Source organism: Passer montanus, unplaced genomic scaffold, assembly GCF_014805655.1.
Source record: "Passer montanus isolate IOZ18808 unplaced genomic scaffold, ASM1480565v1 scaffold1, whole genome shotgun sequence".
Lineage (NCBI taxonomy): Eukaryota > Metazoa > Chordata > Aves > Passeriformes > Passeridae > Passer > Passer montanus.
This window is the reverse complement of record NW_024356504.1, coordinates 3,428,601-3,455,193: the sequence shown is the minus strand read 5'-3', so window position 1 is coordinate 3,455,193 and position 26,593 is coordinate 3,428,601. Positions and strand designations below refer to the sequence as shown.

At 40.1% G+C, this 26,593-nt stretch overlaps 1 protein-coding gene across 3 annotated transcripts in view; it reads left to right on the top strand.

The window, feature by feature from the left end:
- The window catches only part of PARD3B (par-3 family cell polarity regulator beta), a 395,877-nt gene that overhangs the window by 329,008 nt on the left and 40,276 nt on the right, over positions 1 to 26,593 (top strand). For all 3 annotated transcript variants that reach the window (XM_039719949.1, XM_039719858.1, XM_039719777.1), the window contains one exon: positions 15,706 to 15,841. In XM_039719949.1, the coding sequence (XP_039575883.1) occupies positions 15,706 to 15,841 (136 nt within the window). The remainder of the gene's footprint in view (positions 1 to 15,705; positions 15,842 to 26,593) is intronic.

The following is a 26,593-nucleotide window of genomic DNA, read 5'->3' as shown; positions in this document are numbered from 1 at the left end:
GTCTTATTGTCCAGTCGCTCTATCAGGTTGTTAGTTCTTAATAAAGAAGTGTATATTCTGTCCACAGTGACTTTAAACAGCATTGAGGCTCATAAACTCTGGATTTGTCATTGCAGCCTGCGTGGGCATGTTACATTTGCCTCCTTCCTAAAACATCAAGTATCATTGTCAGGCATCCTGTGGACCAGTGTTGTTTCCATATTATCTTGTGCTCCCCCACCTGCTTGTGCTGATTCCATTGCTCTGCTGTGCGTGGTCTCAGGACTGTCTATGGATTATACATCTGTTCAGAGGCTATTGCAAGGAGAGTTTCAGAGGCAGCCCCTGCAGGTTCTTCCCCTGCGGTCCAAACCAGCTGGTCAGTGGCCTGCTCCAGTTCAAGGGTGATGTGTTTTGGTTAATCTTGGTGTGTCCTGAGAGCACAGTACCATCCAAACCACCCCAAAACTTCAAAGCTTGCTTTTCTGCAGCTCTGCTTTGAAAACATGAAGCAAACATGTCCGGCAGCAATGCCATTTACTGACTCCTGAGAATATCCTAAGTAGTGGTCACACCCTCATTTCAAACGCAATATATGGGGCCATTATCTGAGCAAATACAGTGCCTGTCACTGAAAATCCATTGATGATGATGAATTCTAGTTACTGATGACTGCAGCCAGATCCACAATGGTGAGTAGGGGGTAAAACATTAGCCCTTAAGCTCTGTGAGTTGCTCTCTGTAAGCATGTCAGGGTTTCACAAGAGCTCAAGGAAAAAATATATATAGGTTTAAAAAAAATTTAAACCCCTGGAATCTCAGGGAAGAGGTGAGGAAAAAAGGAGACAAGGAAAGAAGAAGGAATAACAAAAATAAACAAAACATCCTTCAGGGGGAGGGGGAAAAGCAGATTTCAGAAGAGAAAAAATTAAGGATTTGAACAATGACAGGATGTTCTCTTACAGAATGGCAGAAACATTTATCTGTGTAGAAGAGTAAACTTGGGTTGGAAAAGTTTCAAGAGTTTCAGAGAAAGTTGAATTTCTTGGTTATCTTCAAGGAGATACATGCAGGGAAACCATGGAAATAATATACTGCTAGAAATACTCTAGATCTGTGGTGGGATGAGGGCATTTGTGCTTTAAAATGCTACCATGTAAGTATTGGTTTAGTGTCCTGAATGTCATGTTAAATGTGTTTAACTTGTATGAATGTGAAAGAGTTCAAGATTTTCTTGTTTCGAAGTAACTTATGTTTGTGTGATGTGACACTACTGTATGCCATATTTCAATAGAAAATGTGCAATTCCAGAGGCAGGCCATCTGTAGATCAAGGCTTGATAAAGTTACCCTTCCCTAAAACAAATATCTTTTTTTTGGAAATAGAGGCAATTTCATGTCCTGTCATTTCCACAAATTGGTGAAAGAACAGTGTGTTTTATGTATTTCCAGTGGAAACTTAGGGCTAGAAGCAGAGCACATTCTGAATTGCAAAATGCAGATGGGTGATACTTCCGTTCTTCCCGCTGGACACAAACACCAGGTCAGCGGTTATCCCTGCCTTGTGCCCTGGCTGTGCTCTGACAGGAGCCTTGCCAAACATCCTCTCAACGGGGAACTTCAACAGTCATCTGAAGCCACCGTGCAAGGGTCCTGAGCACGGATGATGGGTTCTTTTGTTTATTTGTCTTGTTCATGTTTCAAAATAGAGGTGGTGGGAGATGGTATTTGTTTTCTTAGTGTTGACTCAGAGTACTTTTGCCATTAACCACAGCCCCTGCCCAGCCTTTTCTGCAGTGCTCACTTGTCAGCTTTGACCATGTTCCCCAGAGTGAGATTTCTTCTCATTTTATAATGAGGAACAGGACGTTCAGGTTTTTCCATGTGTTGCCACCAAAACCAATATTACAGCCAGACTCAGCAGCAATGATGGCAGCACACAATAATAACCATCCCACATGCGATTTAGATTAACTGCTCTTCTGTTTAGTTCATATAATGCCTCAACAGCATGATCTGATTTGCTGTTTTCACATAATCCATCATTAATTCTTTGAGTTACAAAATGACATTTTTTAGTAGCAGATGGAGGGAAATGGGCTCCCCTACATTCAGAAGGGAACTTCACTTTCTCCAACTTCAGTTATTTTGCTTTATTTATCTGACTTTTTTTAAAATGTGGTTTCATTTTACAAGTATGAGGATTTTGGGGAGCAGTAATGCTTCTATTACAAGTGTTGTCTTTAGTGCTGCCTTTCAGCATAGGTGGAATGAAGTAGTAATCACTGACCACGGGCCTCCGGCTCTGAGGGTAAGGGAAGAGAGGAGTGGGTGTTTTGGCAGCATGCACAGATTGCCTCTTCCTCCATCTGAGGAAAATGCTGTTGTGGCTGCCAGAGGAAGCTTTTGGGCTTGTAGAGGACAGCTGTGGCACCCACATGGCTCCTGTCAGTGGTGGCAGCAACAGGAATAGGAGCCATAATCTCAGTGCTCTCCTACCTCCGGCAATGCAGGAGAGCAAGTAGGAGCAGCTCTCTGGGGAGTCAGAATTGTTTCCAGAGCTTGGAAAAAGAGGAGAAAGGCAGTAGAGGTAGAGAGTTGCAAGGAGAAGGGGCAGGCTCTCTCCTTCCCACCCTTTCCAGGCATGACAGGTGCAGAAGCTCTGCACCCACTCTTTCCCAGTCTATCAATCCTTTGCTAATTGTCTTCCCCTGCCTAAACTCTTTTGGTCCTTGCCTGCTCTCTTCCCCTTTTCTCCTCACAGCCTGTTGGAATCTTCCCTGCCTCCCTATGAACATTACTCTGACGTTGCTGAATTGCATTTTGCCACCCCATGAATGAGAACAAATTAAACTACTTTATCTCGATCATTTGTGCAGCAAAATGCAATTTGCTTGTGTTGCTGCAGGTCCCTGAGCCAACTCTGTTCTGGACACTTTTATCACTTTGCAATCTAATCTCCTGAATATCTCAGATCCTCTTGCATTGAGAGAAAATGTGGGTTTAAGGCAATTTTTTTTAAATCCAGCTGTGTGTTTATGCATGCACAAACCCACAGTGATATACATGTCCTCATATATGTATGTATATGTATGTACCTGTATAATAAATAAAAAATACATATCACATTTTTAAAGTCCACACCTAACTTGCTAATGTCAGCTACAGTTGATGGACAGCCAAGTCAGACTCTTTTTATAGTCCATTTCTAAAATGAAACCATAAATTTTAAACCCAGGCTTCATCATTGCAGAGAAAAAAGCTTTTCCAGCCTATTGATGAAATATAACATTTGATAGGATTTATGAGGCCCAGATTCAGGAGGATAATTTGCAGAGCACTTAAAGCTCCTTTTTCCTGCCCTTTGCCTTCCCTCCTCTCAAATACACATACCAAAAAAAGCCATTAGTAATGAAAAATTATTAAGGAAGATTTTTCTTGATTCCGTACAAATGTCAATTTGTGAGAGAGAAAGAGGAAGAAAACAGTTGCAGGAGCTCTTACAGTAAAGGGGTGTAAGTAGAGCCAGGCTGATTATATGAGAGGAATACTGGCTTTTACTGATAAATACACAGTGTGATTATTTGCTGTAATACAGCCATTTGTAATGTGTCTGTGTGTGTATGATTTTTAATAGTACCGGATGGAATTTTTTTTTTATCACATTGAGATATTCACAAACCAGCCACATAAAGTTAAAAATAAAACCAATACCCAGCTTCTTGGTATCTTGATAAAGTTTCCTTCTGGCTTGTATTACCAGAGTGATAATTTCAGAGGAAAAACATCTTCTGTAACTTGTGATCACAGTATCTGTCAAATGGTAGGAAATGAAGAAAACTGCCAGACAGTGTCAGATTTATTAACAGCTCTAAGAAAACCAAAATTAATGCATTTTCTCTTCTTTGATGGGTTGAAATGTCCATGTGCTGTACTTATCTTAATGGACAAGTGAAGGAAGTAGCACTCATCAATTAAGTCTCTCATTAAGCTGACTACAGCTTAATCTGGAGCACATGCAGGAGTACTGTGTGTGTACCAGTCTGTCCCCTCAAAGGTGTCACTGTTGTTGCTAAGGAGTGCTCATGCCACAGATGCCAGGAGCAACCTGCTGGACCAGGGAGAATGCAGTCCTATGGAGCAGGGAGGGGGACAGCCATGGAAACAGGCTGTGCCACATGTGCCTGGGGAGCTGCTGGCCTGCCTTCCATTGGAAAACTCTATTTCCACGTGTTGATAACCAATCTTCATCCATTTGGGTTGAAACTGCCTATGTAGGAGGTGTGCTGAAGCTGAATTTTTATGGAATCAGATAACAGCTGGGTTTTTTGGGGGGTCGGGGGTGTAGCTGGAAGGAGAAGATGACAAGGGGTTGTTTTGTCTGTACAAAAAGTAAAAAGCAGCAGCATATATTCTTCCAATACTAATCTGTAGTCTTGCCATATGCTGGAATGGGGTCTTTTCATTTTGGAAGGGAACACAGCCTAGTGTTATACCAGACTGTGGCTTTTGCCACCCCTTGAACGGTGACAATTTGACTAAGTTGTAAGATTTAGAGTACTTCCCACACATGATAGAAACTTGGCTGCTAACTTCACCAAAAGTACTTGTCCTAAGCTGCCAGAGCCATACATGTTTTTCCAGTAGCAGGTTCTGGCTGCAGGGACCAGATAGACTCCTGTTGCAGGAATGAAGGATGAGGTAAACAGGGTGTTCAATGATGATCAGTGTTCCCAGGTCCTAACACCACCTTCCAGGGAGGAAAAGGCTGAGCTGCTTTGAATGTCCTAAAAAATGCAATGGGGCAGTAGGACAAGAATCAGAACAGAGGAGAGGCTGGAGCACCTAGAGGATGGGGAAAATAAAGGGGAGTGCTGGGCCAGGCCACAGTTGTGGATAATTTCTGGATGCTTTGGAGTACAGAGAAGTGTAGCAGTACTGCAGGTTTGATGCTCTGTTGGTGTGTCAGACATGAGCACCTTGAACCAGTGCCAAAATAAAGAGGTGCTGTTGGATGTCCCATGCCTCCTGCAGCCCCAGCCTCACTGGCAGGTGCTTTGGGAAATGCTTCTGGGAGATGGGTCTCAAGGAGTGCTGGAAGGAGACATGCTGACCTAGTGGATCAGGAGGGTGTTTCTGTACTAAGCTGCCAGTGGGACAGAGATTTGCTTGTATGGGAAGCCAATAAGGGGTGGAGGAAATTGGCATCCATGGCTGAAAGATAAGGAAGGGAAAGACTTCCCAGCATCAGGATGAGAACAGAGAATTGAGGCAGCAAGATAAAAAACAGCTGGGAAAGGATTGGTCAAGTGTGTCTCTAAACATGACAGTTGAAAGCATATGAGAATCATTCTGTAGAGGCAGAGGTGAGCCTGAACCAGAACACTTGCTCCAGCATTTCTGGGACTCCCAGCCAAACACAGAGAGATAGGTTTCATCTTCCTTTCCCAGGCAAGGTATGCCAAAAAATGGTTCTGTAGAGTTTGAAGATTCCATTATTTAATTTTTTACATTTGAATTTAGCATTTTTCAAAGCAATTACTAAAAAGGAGTAGGGCTTACCTTCAGACTTAAAACCTCTGTTCTCCAAATGGAAAAGCAAGAGTAATTTCCTATCAGAAGTGCAGTGGAGCTGCAGCTATAAGAAGGAGCTAGAAAAACCATGTATGTCACTAAGCCCAGGAACTTCCATTGCCTGCATAATGTAAAGCAAAAAGTTGCACTGCTAACTTGAGGCCTCCAAGTTCAGAAATACTTCTCAAAAATGCAGTTTGGCTTATAAAGAGTTGAATTCTATTTATGCAGAGCTTGTGATGGAAGTGGGTTTGAAGGAATGTGTGCTCCCCAGTCTGTGAATGCAAACTTAACAACAGTGGTCCCAGGACCCAGCTGCACTGAGGGAAGTGCCCAAGGGGGGAGGCTGCTGGAAGGGTAGGTAGGATGGCCTTGGAGGCAGCAGAACTTTGCAAAAATCCATCTATCACTTCAGCATCTGTCAGGGTTTTTGTTGAGCAATAACCACAAGCTAAATTTGCCATATATAATTCCAGAGAAAAGTCAGTGGTAACTGATGTTTTGATTTTTGAGTGTGTTCCTGTGAAACTGCTCAAGTCGCAGTTGTAGTTTGGAAATGCTGCCCTATCAGAGAACCAAAATGAATTTACCTTCAGGGCTGTCCCATGGTAAGACTGTCATACAATTTTTAGCCCCGTGCACTATCACAATGTAGAAAATATAACTACGCCTGTTTTGCACAGCTGTTAAATGTTTCATGTGTCATTTTAGTATATATTCTGAATAAGTGATCTTCAGATCATGGCACTGGAGTTAGGATGTTCTGAAGAGTGCGTTTGGATTATACCCTCTGCAAGAAGCCCCGTGTGTTAAAAGAGTCATTCGAGCACCCTCAGCAGTGCTTCTGCTTTGCTGTGCCTTGCACTCACAGCTAGCAAAATGAGCTAGAAAAAACTTCACTTGTTGTCTTTGCTTTTCCTTAGCTTGTAGTTGGAGTGTTAAATGCTTTCTGTATGAGGCTTACACACTTCACCTTGCATGTGCCAGTGGCTTAATAAGAGCATCTGCTGTCTTTCTGTAGCAAATCTGATGATTTTTCTATGCACGTATATTTAGTTGTGCATATAAATAGAACCCAGGCACTGTTAGATGCATATGAAAGCGAACGTCAGATTGAAATGGTAACATATGAGGTTTTCTGCAGTTCCATTTATGAAGTATCGAGTTAAAAACAAAGCTGTGAAGTAGCCAGAAAACTTTTTAGTTCTGCAGCCAAAGGCATATGCTTGTACAGCCTAACCTAATTAGGTCCCTGATATGTTCTTAGAATGGTCAGTATTTCATGGGTTGTATCATTGTCTGCAAGCTGGTTTTTCATTATGGTTGGGCTTTTACACAGCAGAAAGTAGGAAAGCACTGCTCCAGATGTCTGGCTCCTTTCACCGACTTTGTTGCTGTCTACAGCAAAATTTCAGTTTTAACTCTACAGAGCAAATTCCCTTTGAATCTTTGGATACCCTTAAACAGTATAGTACTGCAGTATGTGTAAATGTCTACAAAGTACAGTGATTGGAGTGGCTGGTTTAAGAGGAGCTATAAAATGGTTCCAGCTGGAGTGCATTCTTGAGGTAAGCTCAAAATGCACTCCAAATTGTCAGCACACTACTCAGAAAAAACACAAGAAACAAATCATCTTTAGTGTGCTTTGCTTCCCTTAATGCACATAAGGATAGTGTAAATGGAAGCTGGTCAATTTTCAACAGTTTGTGTAAAATTGTCCCTAGGTTTTGCTTCTGTACTTCAGCCTTTGTGAATAAATGCATCACACGGGGTTGTAAGTATACCTGTGTGTATTTCTGTGCTCATAATGCCGTCTATATTTCAATAAGTATTGTGTATCTGTCCATTAATATTTATATGGAATGGAGAGCTTTGGTTCTTGCAATTTTTAATAAACATTGATGGTGTTACTAGTTTATACAGAGCATTCAATATGCTCCATCAAAATGGCAGCTCTAATTAGGTTCCTTGAATTAGCTAATGGATTTTGAGAAAGATAGCTTACAAAGCTCTTACAGCTGTCCAAGATACTCCTGCCATGGCAGAAAGACAAAAGGCCGCTGGAAGCTGCAGATTTGAAAGCGTTAGAAATGCGGCTGACAGTTTAAAATGATAAATTACATTTGTATTTTTTTTCCTGTAAAAGTCCTAACATTGGATTAATGTTATCCTTGTAGTGACCATTTATTAAAATACCCCCCAAAATCCAACTTTATAGTAAGGATATGTTTTGGCTCTGGGAGCTGTGCTTTACCCTGATGCTTTGTACACAATGTGAATTCTTTTTCATTTTTAAAATATAAGTTATATCTGTCACTGAATTACAGACACGGAGAACTTGGTTTTTTAGTTGAGGTTGAGTTGTCTACCTCTTCTCTAGCTAAGCCAGGTCTTAAAAAAGCAAACCACATAGAGTATTAGTTGCTGCCATTCTGCCAGTGGCATAGATTGGCATGTATGTAACGAAGAGCAGATGATGCAGTCTCTAGTGTGAAACTTGGATAAGTAATTTCTGAGAGACAATAGATGGTTACTCTGGACTTTGAAATTTTCAACAAAATATGTTGTCGAACATGGGCAGCAGCATCTACTGTGAGGGAATTCTTAGATCCTCAATTTTTCTCTCACAAGGGAGTGCAGGAATGAAGACTGCACTGAATAGTCACCTTCTCTCCCTGCTGCTTTTGCTTTGTGTGTGGTAAAGAGAATTCCTGAGGGACTCATGAATGGCTAATTCATTGGAAGTTTGTAAAGTAGTTATTATTTCAGCTTTAGTGATAAGTTTAATAAACAGTAGTGCAAAAAGCAATAGCCTGTAAGTGAAAAAAACCTAGCTGCCAGTTCCAGGCAGGTATGATAGTCTTTAAGAAATAGAGTTACATTTCTACACTGGAGTTCAGCATTCTGCATTTGCTTTGTTGGATTGTTAAAGCTGCTGTAAATGGAGTTTGGAGGGCTGAAAATCTGCTCTGTGTTGATGTGACCTATCTATTGTAAATATGCCAGCTGCTTTACATCAGTAAAGTAAAATACCCCCTCCCATGCTGTGTTGTAATACAAAGTGCCAAAAAAGGCAATTTAAGTACTTTGCCGCGTAAATCCAGATGAAATTACCTTGGAGAGAAGGCCTTCAATTATGCCTCACACGTGACTTCTGCATGATGGATAAAAGGCATAATTGATATCATCTTTAGTGAAGAAACCAGAAACTGTTGCATTGTCTAGAGGCTACTGAAAATACCAGGAAAATCTGTTTTTCATTATTTTCATTGTGTGTTGTTTATAGAGAGTTTGGTTGTTGTCAGCAGCCGAGTCCCTAATCTCCCTGCTTTCCTAGCCCTTCAGAGACAAGTGCACATCTCACATCAACAAGATAGCAGTAAACTGGTCCCATGCCAGAAACAGACATTGCCATTAACCAGCCTGAACTGGAAAGGCATCTTTTTTTATTATTAGTTAAGATCTGGTGATTGCCTTCTTTGATGAGGCACAATACATTGATCAGAGAAAAAGAAAAAAATTACCTTTCTTTGAAATAAGGATGACAATCTGGCTACAAACAAGAAAATGTCTGCCTTTTTCTCCTTCCTTTCTACTTGATTGCAAATAATGTGTTTCTGTTAGAGTAGCATATACCATGTCTGCTTACAGTGAAGTTAAACCTGAGTGTGCCAATTTTGTTTCCATAAAACAACAAATTATGCTATACCTCCCATTATTCCTGGCCAGCTGTAGTCAACTATAAGTTATAAAGGAGAGTAGTGGAGATGAGAAGTGGCTGGTTTGAAAAGATGATGCTCATTTGAATGTCTAGGCCGTCTGCCATGACAAACAGGAAAAGGTGTTGTATGTCATGTGAAGGAAGGGAAACATAAAAGGTTGCCTTGTGTCAAGCCACTGAGAGATATTTTATAAACAGTTTGGAAAAACTGAAAGTGATACAAATCTGTTGGTCTCAATCTTCAAATGGTTCTTTTGAGGTTTCTGTAAACATATTGTGAGCTATTTGGGGAAAGAAAAGGTTAATGACATTGCTAATTCATATCATGCAAGGTTCTCTTTCCTTCTTTCTTCCTAATAAGTCTGTAGGAACCTGAGAATATCATCTTCTCTCTTTCCACTAAGCTCCTAATGTCAAGAGGTCAGTAGTGATGTTACAGGGTCAATAGGACTCAATTTACCTCCAGACAAATGGTAGTCATGTGCTGCCCTAGGAGGCTTTGACCTTTTGGACAGAAGTGGTTGTACTGCTTTTATGTTCGCCTAAAGAATTGAAAGGTGACAGCGGATGTTCCACTGAAGCACAGTTATGAGTTTTTAAAATATTGTAAAACAGATTAAGATTCTAGGACTTTAATGTACAGGTTCAACTAAGTGTAAATGGCTTCTTTAGTGTAATTTGTTTTTCTGTAGTTTGTTTATGATTCTTTATATGTATTTATGTACCTAGAGAGAAACACATCCATCTAATGCTGTCTCACAGTCCATCTATGCAAACCTTCTCAGACAGTCCTGCCTAAGTGGAACAGGGCTCAAAGTCTACCCACCAGTCATTTTACACAAGTGTCCAAATCAAGTGTCCTCATAAAGCCCCTCTCCACTGAGAAAGACAGTAGTTGTGCATACATCAAGTATGTTCCTCCTCACAGCAACAAAGTAGGTGTTGTGGAGGACAATAAAGCCATATGCACAGTTCCAGTTCCTAGAAAGATGTTCTTAACTTGGGTCCTCAGTGTGAGGTGTGTGCAGCCAAAACCCAGGCTGGCTTTGGCTGAACATCAGAGGTGGTTCCTGAACCTGCAAGGCAACATCAGATGTCAGCAAGGCATTTCTGACAAGCCTTTCCTTGCAATACCATTTCCTTACTCAAGTACATATGAAAACAACAGTTGTTCATTTCTCTCTAAAATCTCTTTCTCTTGATGGTCACAAAGATGAAAGCTGAATTACAGTCAAATTATGTTCTTATCACTGATTTTCTTTTTATCACTTCCCACCATTCTTTTTATTCCTTCTTACTACTGAGATTGCAAAAATATCTTCATAAGGAATGTAATACTTCAGGGTAGAAATGCAAGGGCTGGAATTGAAAGAGAAACTTACTCAAATATTTATTTGTTATAACTTCAAAATGGAAGTTTTATCCTAAGTGAAAGATACTCTTACATGCTCTGTTGGACACCCTTAAACTGTGTATCTTTGTAGACCACTGTGTTCCTGTGTATGTAAAATCAGTTTTGTTTTTTAGCAGGTCATGAATGGAAGATTGTCCATTCTCTAAAGTCTGTGAATCACGTTTTGTCTTGGATTTGTTTGTTCATGAAAAATTCTCTGAAAGGATAATTTTCCTTTTTCTTCTTTTTTGTTTGCTTGTTTTATTTTAACTTGGAAGCACCAGTTGTTTGCTTAGGGGACTGACAGTCAGCTGGGTGAAATCAGTGTTTGAAAGAAGTGGCTGTCAAAAAAGCCCTGTGCAATATTAATGTGTTTAAGAAAACCGCTGGAAACAAAATGTTTATTGCCTCTTTAAATGTATGTTTATATATAGCTTTAAGTGGTTCATCGTACTTTGTATGTGCAACACTTGTTTTTAATTTTGTGTTATCAAGAAAGCTACAGTAAGAAGTCACTAATTTAAAAAATGGAATTTGAACTTGAATGATGGAAATACAGATTAGCAGTCCAGAGGAAGAACACAGAGGATATTTTACTGTGTAAAACCTGAGCCATACATATTAAATACTGATTATGGTGTTTTAATTCTTTGAAAAAAAAAACACCCTAGTCTGTCCTATTGAATATATAATATTATTGCTATGGTGCTTGTTCATCTCTCTCTTCAGAGGCAATGGGGCGAAATTTCACAGTCATATTTTACATAATGTCAGAGAGCTGGGAGCTCAGTCTCTCCTACATTATGGTTCCCCTTTTGTCTTGGGCTGTCTGTTCCAGCTGTGTTGGTTGAGAGGCTGTTTGGAAGCCTTTGTCCCTTTGCACTCACAGTGGGCAAGGTGGGCTCCGTGTGGTGCTTCCGACAGGTGCAGGCACAGGGAGGGGAGGGTGAGTTCTGGCCAATGTTTATGCAGTTGTGGTACAGCCCCAGCAGCTGGACTAGAATGATTGTGTTGGTTCAAACGATAGCACAGAGTTGCTTTCCTCCTTCTCCCAAGCCAGAAGAAGTTCTTACTCTCCCAGTAAGGACTGTGTTTATCAAAACTACAGAATGACTACAGGAATGTGCTTTTTGCTCTTTTGAATGTTCACGTAAGTTTTTTTGTTTTTTTCTATTTAAAAAAAAAAAAAAAAAACACCTTGCAGTGTTTGCAGCTTTTTGGAAGAACTGTTGAACTTCTCTTAAGTTTGTTTATGGCTTGGGATTTTGGACATGTTTCTTACTATTGTTTGAAATCAGCACCTGACTCTTCACAACTCTTTTTGAAGTTTCTCAGAGATTCATTCCTACACATAGACATTATTTTAGAACTTCCCAGTGTCAGCTGCTTGTGAATCAGTCTCCTTACATGTAGCACAATTTCAGGAAATTGTTCTGAAAACAACTGGAAAATGCTGAGCGAACAGTTCTCTCACAGTCTTGTGACACAGAGAAGTCAGTGAGTACATTAAATTTTTGATCCTGGGAACGTGTGGTGGTGGGGGAAGTGGTAAAAGTGTGGTTGCATGGCTCTCTGAGGAATGTGTAGCGCAGCTCCAGAGCCATGTCAGGGAAGCAAGTGTGCACAAAACTGTACATATGATGAGGACTGTAATATTTATATCTCCTCAAGGAGAGAGCCCTGCATTAACTGTAAAGCTACTGTAAAAGAAATCTCTCTGCTGTACTTACCAGGCTTGCTGAAAAGCTTCAGAAAGTGTCCTTAATATACACTGACTTTGATTGGAGTATTGTTTCTATATTTCTTCTCTAAGCTCAGGTTCCTTTACAGTATAAATAGTCATGCATCTGAAACATTTGAACTGGTATTCATCTGCTGTTTCCCTGTCTGAGAACCACTATCTGATCAAACCAATATTTTTTAATTATGTATTTATAGGCAGATGGGAGAATAGTTTACAGTCAATGTATGATCTTCTCTGCAAATCTTGGAATATTGTGTTGGGTTTTTTTTAATATTGCCTTATCAGTTTCTTTTTTTTATTACTGATGACTTCATTCTGTTTGAATTCAATGCTTCAGTTTCTTTGGGGTAAACTAATAGATTATGTATGCGATATTTGCACAGTGCTGATTGAATTCATCTGGTGAGTTTGAATGTGGTTCATATATTCACATAATTGTCAGGAGCCAAGTTGAAATTCAGAGCTGTTTCATGAGCATTGCACAGGGCATCATATTTATCTCACTTTACTCAGGAGTGGGTAAAACTTCCATGGTAAGCTAGAATGCAGCTCTTTCAAAAGCCAGTGTCTTTTACATTTGTGCCTGTAAACTAGTGGAGAAAAAAAATTGTGGAGCTTTAACTTATCCTGAAAATATGAAGCGGATGTACTGACCAACCCTCTGCCTACCTGTTCCCTTCAGTTTTCTAACAAATTCTGAACCTGCTGGCCATTTTTAATCAGACTTGATTGGTGACTTGATGTTCAGGAGATACTGGAACACAAAGTTTCACTAAGTGCAAATAAGCAGCCTGCTAAAGGGGCCCAGATGAATGCTCTTGCTGGGGAGAAACACTGCAGTGTGAACTGTTATCAGACACGAGAGAACCCACAGGAGAGAGGCACAGGAAATCAGACTTCACGGAGCTGCTTGTTTCCACAGAGATTATGCTTGTGTTTTCACACTAATCCAGATGGATAACTTTCCATGTGCTGCTATCTTTCATTTAAATGTTCCTACTCATTCTCATGGTTAGGGTTTGAAGTTTAATACTGCGTGGCAGAGGTTTGCCAAAGCAAGATCTGTCATGCCCTGTCTTGTAATATATATAATCAGCTTGAACTCTGCAGCACTTCCACTCGGTGGCTCAAAGGGTTTGAGCAGAAGGAAGTTCACTTGCAGGAGACCTACAGTCAGTGGAGCACAGGCTCCTGATTGGCTTGCAATATATCAATCTCAGATTTAATTTAAAAGGGGGGTGGGGAACCCAATGTGTGTGGTATTTTCAGATTGTCTCTTCAGCCAGAGTACCTGGTGGTAGAAAGTGGGTTGGACCACTGGTGGCAGGTGCTGTACAGTTTGCAGAGAGCTGCAGGAAACCAGGTTGGCTGGAATCAAACTGGACTTATTGCCTGTATTTGAGTGTTTGCCTCTTAACTAGTGCTGCTTTGGGCTATGATGTTGACAAAGCAACAGGGACAATACTGGGGCCTTATCTGTATGTTAGCAGTCCTCATTAAACAATTTATTCACGAGTAATGTCAGGAGATTTCACAGGTATTGTAGTGCTCATAAGCTATGGACGAAGCTTCACTGTTCTAAGTGACAGTCCCCATTAGCTGGACCTCAGTTTCAGTGTTTTGCAAACTGGGAATGGTTCTCCACTATTTGACAAGAATTAATGCAAGGAACAGAGGCATTTATCTATGGAAGGAATAAAGGTGAAGAGGGAATATACTTTTTTTCCTCTCAGTAGTCCACAGGGTTTGTGCAAGCTTTCTGCACTGTCTTGGCAGATCATGAGAAAGATCTCATGTGCTCTGGAAGATTTCAGTAAGTCAGCCAGAGAAGCTTGAAACCTCTGGGACTTTATAGAGCGGATGGATAACTTAGGCTTCAGGAAAGGAAGTAATTTGATTTTTCATGGAAACATACTGATGCTCCAACCCTAACTGCATATTCAGTTGCATTTGCAGCCTATGTGGAATTTCTCTTAATTGGTAGTTAATTTCCATCTAGATTGCTGATACATACTAGAAACTAAGTATTATTGAGCTGATGGGTTAATGTCCAATATTTTGTGTGTGCTGTCCAAATTCTGTTTGCTATGCAAATCCTAGAAAGGGCTTCCCAGGATTCTGGCATACTCGTAGGGGAGCATGATGTAGCAAGAAGCTCCACTGAGTCTGTGCTCATGTGAGCAAATCTCTGTCTCTATAATCCACTGATGGTGAGGCAGAGTTAAGGTTATAGATTAAGAGAATATACAGTGCTGCAAAAACAATGGTTTGAGTTTAGGAGCAGCCACAAATCAATTCTATAATTAATAATTCCCTGTGAATGCCAGTAAATGCTACTTAGCCACGCACTCAGTACTCACCCCAGTGCTGACTACAACAGAGCTGAAAATATCTGCAGGAAACTTTTTATTTTTTTTCATTTTAAATATGAACAAAGTCTTTTTAATTCTTAGCCATTTTCAGGATTTTATTTAATAGTTCCTCGTTATAGCTTGAGCTTCCACAGTTGTACAAGTCCAGCTGTAAGGTTTTAGAAGGCTCACTAGGGTCAAAACCCACAGAAAGGCATGTGTTTAACTTGATAAACTAAGCATCTCCGCTGGATTTACCAGAGCAGTTTGCAGTGTATGCAGTTCTGCATACAAGTGAGTCTTTGTGGATTACTAAGTGAATTACTGTTTAATTACCACTTTAAAACTGTAGTGTCAAAATTTAATAGTGTGCTTTCCCATCTCTCTTCCCTGCCCCGGATTTTCATGGTTGATGTTTGAGTTCTTTGTATAACTGGGAGGGAGTTTCAGTGTTTTTTATGAGACAAAACTTTTCTGTGCTTCTCTGTGAATAATAGTTTATTCTTTACCTAGAACATATGTAATTTTTGGTAAATTCCACATTTAGCATGGGAGCAAAAGAAAACATTTTTTGCCAGCTTATCATCATCATCATCATTATTATTAAAATATGATAGTCATTTATAGCTGCTCACAGGAATGTTAAAAGTTTTCTTGTGCTCCCCCATCTGTCTGCATCCATCTGTTGTCTCTTGTCTTGTACTGGAATTGCTAAGTTCTTTGGACAGGGATAGCCTTTTTTAAAAACAGGAATCAAGTTCACAATTAGCAGCTTTGTCAATATACGAAAGCAAAAATAAGGCTGATATGGGCCAGTGGGAACTATGCAAATCAGGAAAATCAAACACAATCCCTTTGTCTCGGGTCTGGCAATTCTCTGTGTGTACGCGGTGCCAGATGTGTGTGTCGACAGGAGTTTCATGCAGCTTTTCTTCCCCCCTCAGTGGCTGCACAGGTGGTGGGAGCGCCGATCGCATCCAGAGGCTGCGGCAGGAGTACCAGCAGGCCCGGCGCGAGGGCCTGCCTTTCTACGAGGACGACGACGGAAGGGCGCCGCTGCCCGACTACGACCAGCGCTGGGTAGGTCTGCTTTGGCAACACCCAGAGTTAGTGCTGATTGTTTGTGTTTTCCAGAAATCTTGTATGAATTTAGGGAGTTCATAGAAATGGAGAAATCCCTATTGCCAGCCCACCAAAGAGACGGCATGCTAATGAAGTGTTGTGTCTTTGGTTAAGAGAAAATGTTAATAATGAGAACTTGGTTAAAATTAACTCGTCCATTCACTGTGTCTGAGTTAGGCCCAGATTTCTTCCATTAAACCCAAGACAGAGAGTCACTGCCAAACTTTGTCATGTGTGGTAGCATCAAGGCTTTGCAGATGGATTTATCATCCAGTGGTTCTCTGGGTTAACAAGAGCATTAGAAGAGCAGCCTCTCACTGTGCTTAGCTGCAAGGTGACAGGGAGGAAATAGAGGCATGTCTGCCCTACCCTTCCTTCTGCACATGGGACAGCAGCAATCTGGCCTCATTATAACATTTGTAACTTTATAAAGTGAAAAATGTAATAATTTGCTCCCCTGCATCAAATTTCTTAAAATATTCTATGAACACTATAGAACTGTTACAGGCATGGTGTATTCCCTGTTTTGCATCTAGGCCTCACACTACACAGAAACATATCATCTACCCCACTACTGCAGAGTAACCTGTAACCTATAGAAAAACCAGAGATTGAATCAACAGTGCCAGATTTTTGAATCTATTAAATAAATGCAGCAGCCACAGTCTATGGGTACTCAAGAGCTCTGCCTGAGCAAGTCTTGAACTTGGACTCTGTTTCTTTAGAGGTAATTATAATCAACCAGCATTCAAAAATGTAGTTTTGATAAAATGCAATTTATGCTAAATTCAAAATTTTCGTTTAAAAAAAAGACAGAATTATGTAAAAATCTTAAGAATCTCTATACCTCTGAAGTTTGAACTAACATTAGTTTTAATGTCTCCAGACTATCAGTGTGAATGCTGAAGTGAAATCTGCAATGACTGCTGTAGTATAAAAAAATCCTATGCAAGAGTAGACTTTGAAATCACAGAGAGATGCAGAGTTAAAAGGGGTGTTTTTACATAAATTATCATATATATTTGTTCATTAACTCCAAAACTGTTGTTGTATATATTATTCCGATTCAATTACCAAAAGTGTCATCTTCAGCAAAATAATTCTTTCCTTAAAGCAGTTAACTTTAATCCACTGCCTTAAATTTTGTGACCCATATTTGTGAGTCAATGTACCTGCCATTCTTCTTCTGAATTGCTTTTGTAAACTAACATTAGAATATGCATCAAATGTGTCTTCCTGTTGAAATTCTGTGTTGTGATAAGTGTCCTCACAGGCCTCAGACTGGGTCAGCACTACCTCTTCAGCAGCCTGAGGATTTCTACTTCTTATCTAAAACTGATAAAACTTTATTAATGTTCAGATGAGGTTGAGATTTATGATCCAGTGTCGTTTCACAAGATTCACAAAGGTTTCTTCTAGGTAATCCTCTATAAGCCTTTCCTGTTAGGTGTAATGCCCAGAGATTACTGATTTCCAAAGCTTTGCTTTTCCCATGAGGCATGTTGTCCTTAATCAAAGCACCTGAAAGGGTGCTTAAAGTACCTTAATCATTAAATGATTCATAATAGTGGCACCAGGATTATTGCTTTTTGTCCTTCCAGTGCAGAATATTTGTAAACAGTTTTGTTATGAGGAATGGCAGTCTACTCAAAAATCAGTTTACCTTGAGGGCTTTAGTACTCTGAAATTTGTTGCTGCAACAGTTCTTCTTGTTGAAGTAGTTTATAAACTTCAAAGACTTCTGGTCTCTTCATTGCAACAATATCATCCATTGATCCATCCAGCTGTGCTTTCATAGGCACTGTCTTTAAGTCTGGAAAATACTGCAGCCACAGCTTGCTGTCTTTTGACTCATGGCTGGAAGTTCTGCTTCTGCGTGTAGTTTTACCCTTAATATACCTATGTTACAATCTACAGAGACAGAAAAGAAGGAACAAAAATAGAATCAAAATATTAAAAAGAAAAAAAAAGTCTCAAAGCATCTTGCTACCTCAAGGTAGCTTTTAAGCAATGCCATCATTCCCACCTCGGGCAGCTGACCCTCAGACTGAATAACAGCTGATTTTTTTCCACCTTTACCTATCAGTGAAGAGATATGCTGATGACTAATTGCATAACTGCGAATAAAAAAAAACTTCCTCTAATCTTTAGGATGTCACATCTTTCTTTAGAGAGACAACAGACAGCTGAGGAGGAGGAAAACCTTCTGGTAGAAGTTTTCTTTCTTCCCATGTGAGGTTATGGCACCAGGGAAGCTGCAGCTGGAAAAGAGATGCTGGGTCTTTGTATTCTTAAGACTCAATTAGTCCTTTCCTTACTTTTCTCAATCAACTGTTTTACCTAAGCCAACTTTCCTATGAGATGTCTTTCTAATGTACAGCAGCTGCTGTAATCACTTCCCACCATCTCATGAAACATGCAGATAAGTTGGGAAAAGCAGAGGATAATTTGAGAAGACACTATCCCATCGCAAATCAGCAGCCTCAAAAATGGACCCTGGGTCTTGTCCTCCAAAATAGTATCTGGGAACTCATGAAGCAAATTTCTATCTGATAAAGCTGACATTGACAAGTGGCCTTTAGCCGACACTGTAATGGGACAGAATTTCTAATAGAAGGGGTATTTCTAACAATCTACTTTTTTTAAGTGGGATAAATCAAGTTAAAGTGCAGAGCCGACTGAAAAGCTAGCATTGTAAGGGAAAATGATCTCATGACAGGCAATTGGGATCCATAAATGTTTTAAAAATAAGGTCAAAAATTCATTTTAAATAGGCCTGCTATTCTCTCATCATCCATTCCTCCCCCCTGTATCCATTTTCCAATTCTCCTCTGTTCTTCTCATCTGTTGCTGGATGAATTTTTTGCTCTCTTGCGCCTTCATTCTGCTTTCTCTTCCCCACAGTCTATTCCTTTCCTTTTTGTAAGAAACTGAATAATTCAGTTTAGTGTGTCTCCATAAACAGACAAATGTATATAGCACTCTCTCTGCTATAGAGCCAGACCCTTTAAAATTATTTTCCAATTCCATTGTGCTTTAGTTTGTAGTCAAGTTTTTCTTCCTTTGGACTTTCTCCACCCCTCCTCCCCCCCAATCACCCACCCCCTCTTTTCAGGTTTATAACTAGGATAAATGATAAACCAAATTCTGTATGGTGGATCACAAGGCTTAAAGTAAACCTCAGCTATTTAGTCAAAGGACAGGCTGATAATAAGTATAAATATTGTCTAGGAAAATGAATGCCTTTTGTTGTCAGTGTAAAATGAGATTACCCTAAAATTTTCTGACAGCTAGGGAATATTGGGATATATCAGCTCTAAAAAGGGTTTAGGCATGTGCATGCATGCTCATGTCTTAGTGGGACATCAGATATTCAAAGCACTCATGAAGATACCCCATAAAAACCTAATCCAGGTCTCCCAAATGAGGCAGATGTTTGTGTACTATTATCATAGCTGCAGTATCAGTCAGACTCTGAAAGAACTGTGTAAGAATAAGCTGCAAGAACTTAGTCTCTCTAGGAGCTGGAAGGGCTTTTCACAGGCAGTCTCTTTCAGGGCCTTAGAGTCACAGCCTAATAGCAGATCATGAGAAATAGCTAAGGAGCTGTCAAGAGAAAGTCATGCAGTTAGCATCTGCACTTGTATTTAAGGGCATTTAAATAATGAGGAATTAATCATCTATTTGAGGATTTACTTGGATTGTCTTACAGACTTTGTACAAATCCAGTTACTTAAAACATCAATTCTTTCCTTCAGGATGGCAGTAAATCCTTGAAACTTTATCGTCTTAATGTACATTCAAGGACTACAAGTAACACCAGCCACATTGCAAACAGATCTTCACCTGTTAGTGACCACAGCAGCTTCACCACAGAGAACCTTGGGTTAACTGTTTCTAAAAGCCATTTCCTTATTTGCAGATAGGATTTGCAGGCTTGTAAATAACCTAAAGTTACAAGAAAACCTGTGTCTGGATCCTGGCTGTGAACATTTCAATTGAAATAAACCTGTAATGTACTGAGTTTTGTCAGTTCCCAATTGAGAGTAGGAAAAAAGAATCATGCTTGTGTGTGTTAAAGGCCACGTACTTTATTGTGTGCCTGGCAGGATTCCAAGCCTAAAAATCAACGAGAACAAAGAAAGGAGCATTAATAACTGCATTATTTTTCCATAATGTGTCAAAGGGTTCTGCGCTTCCTTCAGGATGAATAAGGAGCTGTTTGTACTTTTCATGATCAATTAATTCCATGTTCAGGATGTTGCATTTCAAATAGGTTAGGCTCCTAAAACACACAAACGTTTGTGTTGGACTATGGTTAGAAACCAGAATTCCAACTTCTAGAACAGTAACATTCCTGTCTTCTAGCGCAATGGGAGAAGCTGACAATTTTATGTGAAACCATATAACAGAAACTGATGCAAATTCCAGGTTTTCTGAGTCCACGGACTATTAGTAGAAAATATTAAATAAAAATAAAAGAAGAAAAATACAATAACATATTTAAAGTATAGCTGCTTTGAAAAATACATATTGGAAGTATTTGTTGTTAGAATACTAATTAAGAGAGTACTCAAAACATTTTATTAGAATGTATGATTAACTTACTGATCAAGAACTCTTTATGGTTCCAAATTATCTCTGATTAATGAAGCTTTCGGATTGGGATGTATTACACAGAGCTGTTCTAACGAAGCAGAGTGATTTTGAAATTTACAGGCCAGCTTTTGGGGGTAGTTTTGGGGGGAAATTGTTTGGGAGAAATCCCCGCCAAACCTCATGTGAAAACTAAACTATTCCAAATTGCACATGCAAGGAGAGCCAAATTCAATTCCATTAATACTAGTAATAAAGAGTGACTTCTATAACTTGTTTGGAATCATTCCTACTTATACAAAGGTTAGATTTGGTGCAGATTATCTGAACCAGAGGGGAGTCTGAAATGCTCATATCTTCATGCATACATTTTGTACATGCTCTCATTTACCAGGGGAAACAGTTCTGGTACCATATGTCATCTTATCAAAGCTCATTGGTACTGTTTATACCCTGCAGTATTATGTGAATTCTCGAAATTCATCATGCCATCTATTCCACAAGGTGCCTCTGCATACAGCTGGGTTTTGTTGTTTTTCATTGCAAGGGGAAGTGATTCTGAGGAAGACAAACACTAAGGATTTCTCTTATTTCATACAAGTTGCTGAAAGAAATCAGACAAAAACATGCAGTGCTGCCAGGCTGTGGCTGTCTTTGCAGGCTCACAATACTGAGAGATTCCAAATGTGCCAGCAATCATGTCCCTTGCAGTTAGGGCAGGTTCTTCTGATGTTGCCCAAATGGAGGATTTGAGTGGGGCATTGCAGAGATCATGACAGCTGCCACGGATCAACTTGATATGATATGAAGGGCCCTAGAGGTTTTCCATTGTACACATTTTGCCTAATTTGCCAGTATGTTAAGGGAGGCAAGAAACAAATCTCTAACTGATAATTATATTGATGAGGAGAGTCTGTGAGCAGGTAATCCACACAGTTTAGTATGCTGAACAGTTACTGTGTTTGAGCATATAGCCCCAGTTCTGCAGCTTTCATCTGTTGGTTTTTATTCTGTGGGGCTGGCACAAATAGCCTTTTTGGAGCTAGCTGTAATCTGGCTTGACTGCAGTTCTCAATAGTAGCTGGGTCTTTGCAGTTTACTTCGGTATTGGCAAGCTCCCGCCAGTATAGGCTTCAGCAAGTTTCTGTCTCCTTGTTGGTCACTCTGTAGACAGGGGACTGTGTGGCCATTTTCCCTGAGCTCGTGTGCACAGTCTGCCAAATCTCAGGCCAGTGTCACATGGGGAAGCTGCAAGAGGACTGAGATTTTAACACTGAGCCTTCTCACATGGGGCTGCCATAGCCAGTATTGTGCACCCTGAGCTTTCCCTCCCTTACTTAGCCTCAGTGATACTGCTCTGTGACAGCTTGGTCCTGGTCCCCAGCAGCTCAATGCCCCTTACACCAATAGAATCAAATACAGCTGCTCCTGGGTTGGACTGCAGGGGAGGGGGGAAAGTAGACTTCCTTTTAAACTGACCTCCTCTTCCTCAGGCCATTAGTAAGAGGCCTGCTTCAACTTCTGGAAGGGGGCCCCAGTTACAACACTCATTTTTTAATCACAAGACAAATCTGTTATGCCACTGAAATTCATGTCTGAAGCTAAGCATGCACATAGCTATTTATTGGATCAGGCCTCAAACCTGATCCCCTTCAGGCACAAGCTTTGGCCTTTACTACCAGGTATCCGGTGCATTTGTCAAATAGATGCTGATATGGTTGACTTCTTTTTCAATTCTTACAACTTAATTTCCCTGGGTCATGTTCATGTTCAGTGTTGCTGATTAAAAAGAAATCTCCTCCCTAAAAAATACCTATGATCCAAAGAGTTGCCTGGCTCTGTTGTCCCAGACAGCATCCCCTTTCCTGAAGATGCTGGTTACTGTCCAGCTCTGCCTGCTAGGGATAATATCCTGCTAAACCAGAGAGTGGTTTAGAGAAAGGACTGCAAAATTTGTCCATTTAACATCAGGGAAAACAGAATGACCTCAGTGAGGCAAACAGCAATGATTGCCCAGTGTGTGCAGAACTTGGGGGTCAAGGGTTGAGCTTAAAAGAAGCTGGGTCAAGTAATACAGCTATGTCATTGAGGCTGTTAGAGAGCCCAGATCTTGTATTTGTTATAGTTAACTATGTGACAGAAGCCAACTGAAATAATGGACTTTTCATTACTTTTGATTTCTGGACTGAGTTCTTCTGTTGTATAACAGTGCAGCACTTCTTATTCCTGCAGTGCAAGATCTGAGGTGGAGGCCTTGGGTCTTCTTGAGTTTTGCTGAAGTTCCTCGCTGCGAAATGCATTAGCAGAACTGCTCGTTAAATTCCATCCTAGGTGCAGCTTCAGTAGTCAGGTGTCAGTGCTCTGGCTACATTGTTGTCTTGCAGTTAGAAAAACACTAAAAAGTTCAAGATTTTTTCACTGCCAAGGTGTGAAAAGTAATTAGAATCCATCACTGGTGTTGGGTATTCACAATTATCTGTGAATATATAAAGGCCCTATTTTTCTCAACAAACAGGCGACATTGCTATAATTATTTAAAATGAAAAAGAAAGTCAGTGACTCAGACATGGAGAGATTGCGTGGATAACTTTATTAGTTCCCAGTCTAAGGTCTGTAGTGCAGATGATAATCTAATATCAAGACTGCATTAAAATAAAGTACAAAATATGGAAAAAGAGAACTGCATTTACCCCATAAGGCTGGTGCTGAACATAACTTCGACTGTTCTGCTCATTGCCAGCTCTCTTCAATGTTCAGCTCTAAGTCTGGCTCTTAAAAAACACTGGAAAAGGGAGCCACTAGTATCTTCCTTCTTGCTCTGTACAGAATCTGACTGAAACACATTCTTCCTATCAAATGTGCTGAGTTTTGAGAAGTTCTACAAAAGTTAGTCATCAATTTAATCTTTGCTTGCATTTGTTTTTTTAAAACTTCTTTTTAAAAACTTATTTAGTGTTCTTGCTTGTTTTTTTAAAACTTCTTCAGTTTCTTGCTTGGTGTAGTAAATTGAATTTTTAAGCAGAAATTTCCCAATGCAGAATGGCACCATGCAGCCTAATCTGAAGAGTGGATTTTGATTTGATTGTCTTGGTATGTTTTTGAGACACTAATCAAGGGGGTTTTTATGTTAAACAAGTGTTTTTGATGCTAAACACTAAGAAAGCAAGCACAACACATACTCCTGCCTATGTTTTTGCTGCTTTTTCCTCATCAAATGGCCTGACTGTTGCCCAATATTAAGTGGCATCATTCCAGCTGAACAGTGTCGTAACTCCTGTATGATAGGAGTTATTGAGTCTGCTGTACTCCAGGTGATATTGGAATGTCTGCCTTGCAAGTAGAAACAAGAGTTCTGATCCTGCTGCCTCCAAGGGTGTCCTGCTGCTCAGGACAGATGAGATGTGAATAACCCAGAGTGGCATAGATTTCATAAAGTAGCATATCAAATTTAGCATGTAAGTTGTCAGTGCATACAACTGAGCAGCAGGACTGGTATCTCCTCTACAATGCAGTCTGGTCACCAATTATAAGATCATTCCAGATTAGTCTATTCATCCATTTTCTTGCTAGGCTGAAATAATGATTGTCAACATTATGATTGCAAATAATGCCCTTCTATGTTAGGAATGCCAGTGCTGCATGTGACAACAAACAATGGCAGTATCTCTGAAGGAACCTGGACCCTAGGGAAGCCTGGATCAGGTTATGCTTTCCACCATCAGCTATTCCAAGAAAAGTCAGAGTAGCAGATACCTAGAGTGAAAGTTTGAAGTTACTGTGTGACTCAAAATGAAGGGAGTCATTTGGACTCAAGAGTTTCCTGTGATGTGGTAAGCATGGTTATATTAAATTGTATTCTATAGGTCATAATTTGATGATAAGTTCTTCAAGATAAGATAAAAACTTAATTTGAAATACTTGCCTGTGCCTTCCATCCCTGGTCTGCCATCATCAAAACAAAGTCATTCTGACAATGTAAATTCACTCTCTTCTGTGCAATGATTATAGAGGAATTTAGCAAAATGCTACCTAGTGATACCCACCAGTGGATCAGTATGAACATTCACATTTGCGTTTGAAGCTAATTTTTAATGTATTTCTCTTAATTTGCTAGGAAGATACTTGTCAAGTTAGCAATTAAACTGTAATTTGGTCACTGAGGTGTTCACACGGATTAATAGATCTCTCTCTTAAGCGTATGCTCCTGGGTTTGAAATAACAGCTATACTGCGTGGTAGCATGACCCCACTTGAGTTTCACACACACATGCACAAAATCAAATTCCATCACATTTTAATGCAAATTTTACCTTTGCAAATGATGGCCTGAAAAGAATGAGTTTCCATGGTAACCTTAGGGAACACATAACCTGTTTATCATAACTTCTCCATGAAGCAAGACAGGGGGTGGGGAACATGCTTTGATGTCAGCTATATTTTTCTGCAGACAGCATTCTGCTCTAGCACATGAAGAGAATTTACCAAAATACTTGCATACTGTCCTAAATGAACTTTTTTTCTGTTCTTGGAAACAAAAGCATTTGTATGGAATAACACAGGAGGTAACTGCAATGGGCAATATTCAACTCCATTAACTGACCTTTCAGCTCCTGTCTGTTGTTTCACAACTAGGCCAACATTTTGAAAAACCAATCAGAAATTAGTAGTTAACAGAACTCTTCCATCACTTTATCTTTTTTTGCTTTCCCTCCATGCTTTAAACTTAGCCCTCAGGTATCTCTGCTGCCTTTCAAAGCCACTTTTTTTATTTTTTCTTGTTCTTTCACTTCACTGCTGAAAGTACTTCTTTGAAAAATGCCTTGAAATATCTCTGAACTCCTACATTTTGGAGCTACCATGGAAAAAAATATATTGATTATACTTCACATTCGGTGCTGACTTTCAGAGTTGAGGTGGTGGCTCCTGGAGCTGCCATTAGCGAGAGTGAGTTTGATGGCTGTGAGCATCTGTAAGGTTGTATTTTTCCTGCAGATGCACAGTAACTCCTGGCTAAAGGAAAGTATGTCTGCAACATTTTTTTAAGGTCATTAGGAGTAAGGAACAGATGTTGAGGTTTTTCAGAATGCTGCTTTGAAGTGCCACTTTGGAGTCAACTGACAAGACTGACCCTATAGGCAGTGATTTTTGGGATTGGAACACAGAGGAACCATTGCCCACAGTTACCCATCTGGTATCCATCTGGTACCAGCAAACAACAGACAGTACCAAATCACAGAAAAACTGTACCAACTGCTAAATTGGTATCAGCAAGCAAAGAAGGTCACCACCCAACAGCAGTTGCAAGCAGGAGAAACAATGTCTGTAACATTTGCAGACTGGTATCTGAAGATCCGGAGGAACCTCATGCCATAGCATATGGAAAGCAATTCCTGTCTCTAAGCCTGCTTATGCTGATGTTGTTTGCTCAGTATTAATCTAGGTTTGGGGAGGGGTTTTGGGTTTGTTGGTTTTTGGTTGTTGTTTTTGGTTGGGTTTTTTGTGGTGGGTGGGTTTTTTTTGTTTGTTTGTTTGTTTTGGTTTGGGGTTTTTTGGGTTTGGTTTTTTTTTTTGTTAATCGTATTGAATTTGCAGTGTGGAGAGCTTTTGTCACGATGCCATTGAGAGAGCACCTCTCTTTATTGGCATCTGTGTTTAACAGGATTAAGGTGGATTTAATACCCTGTGCTACAGACTAACCATTCAAATTCTAGGAGTACTGTTCCATAGTGGTGTCAAATGACAATGGAAGGAGTTGAAGTTAACTTTTAACTCCGTGACGATTTACTCTTCAGCTTTTCTTTGATGTGAAGTATTCTTGGGGAGAGCTGTGGCAGGGGGTTGTTTTCCAATTTTACTGCCATCTTCCTCTTCTTCCCTCTGGTCATTTTCCCCCTTCTTTCTCCTTTTCTTTTCTTGAAGCAGTGTGCTGGTTGGTACAGTAGCTAAGTGCATAGAATGCAATAATACAACAGTGAGAGATTTAGTGCCTCTAGGTGCTACCCCTTCTACTCTTGAGGACCTCCAGCAAGGCATGATTTTATAGACAATGAAAGGCTTGCTCTCCCCTGTGAAGCCGCCTGCCTGCAGGAAGCTTTTCACTGTCTATTTCCACTAC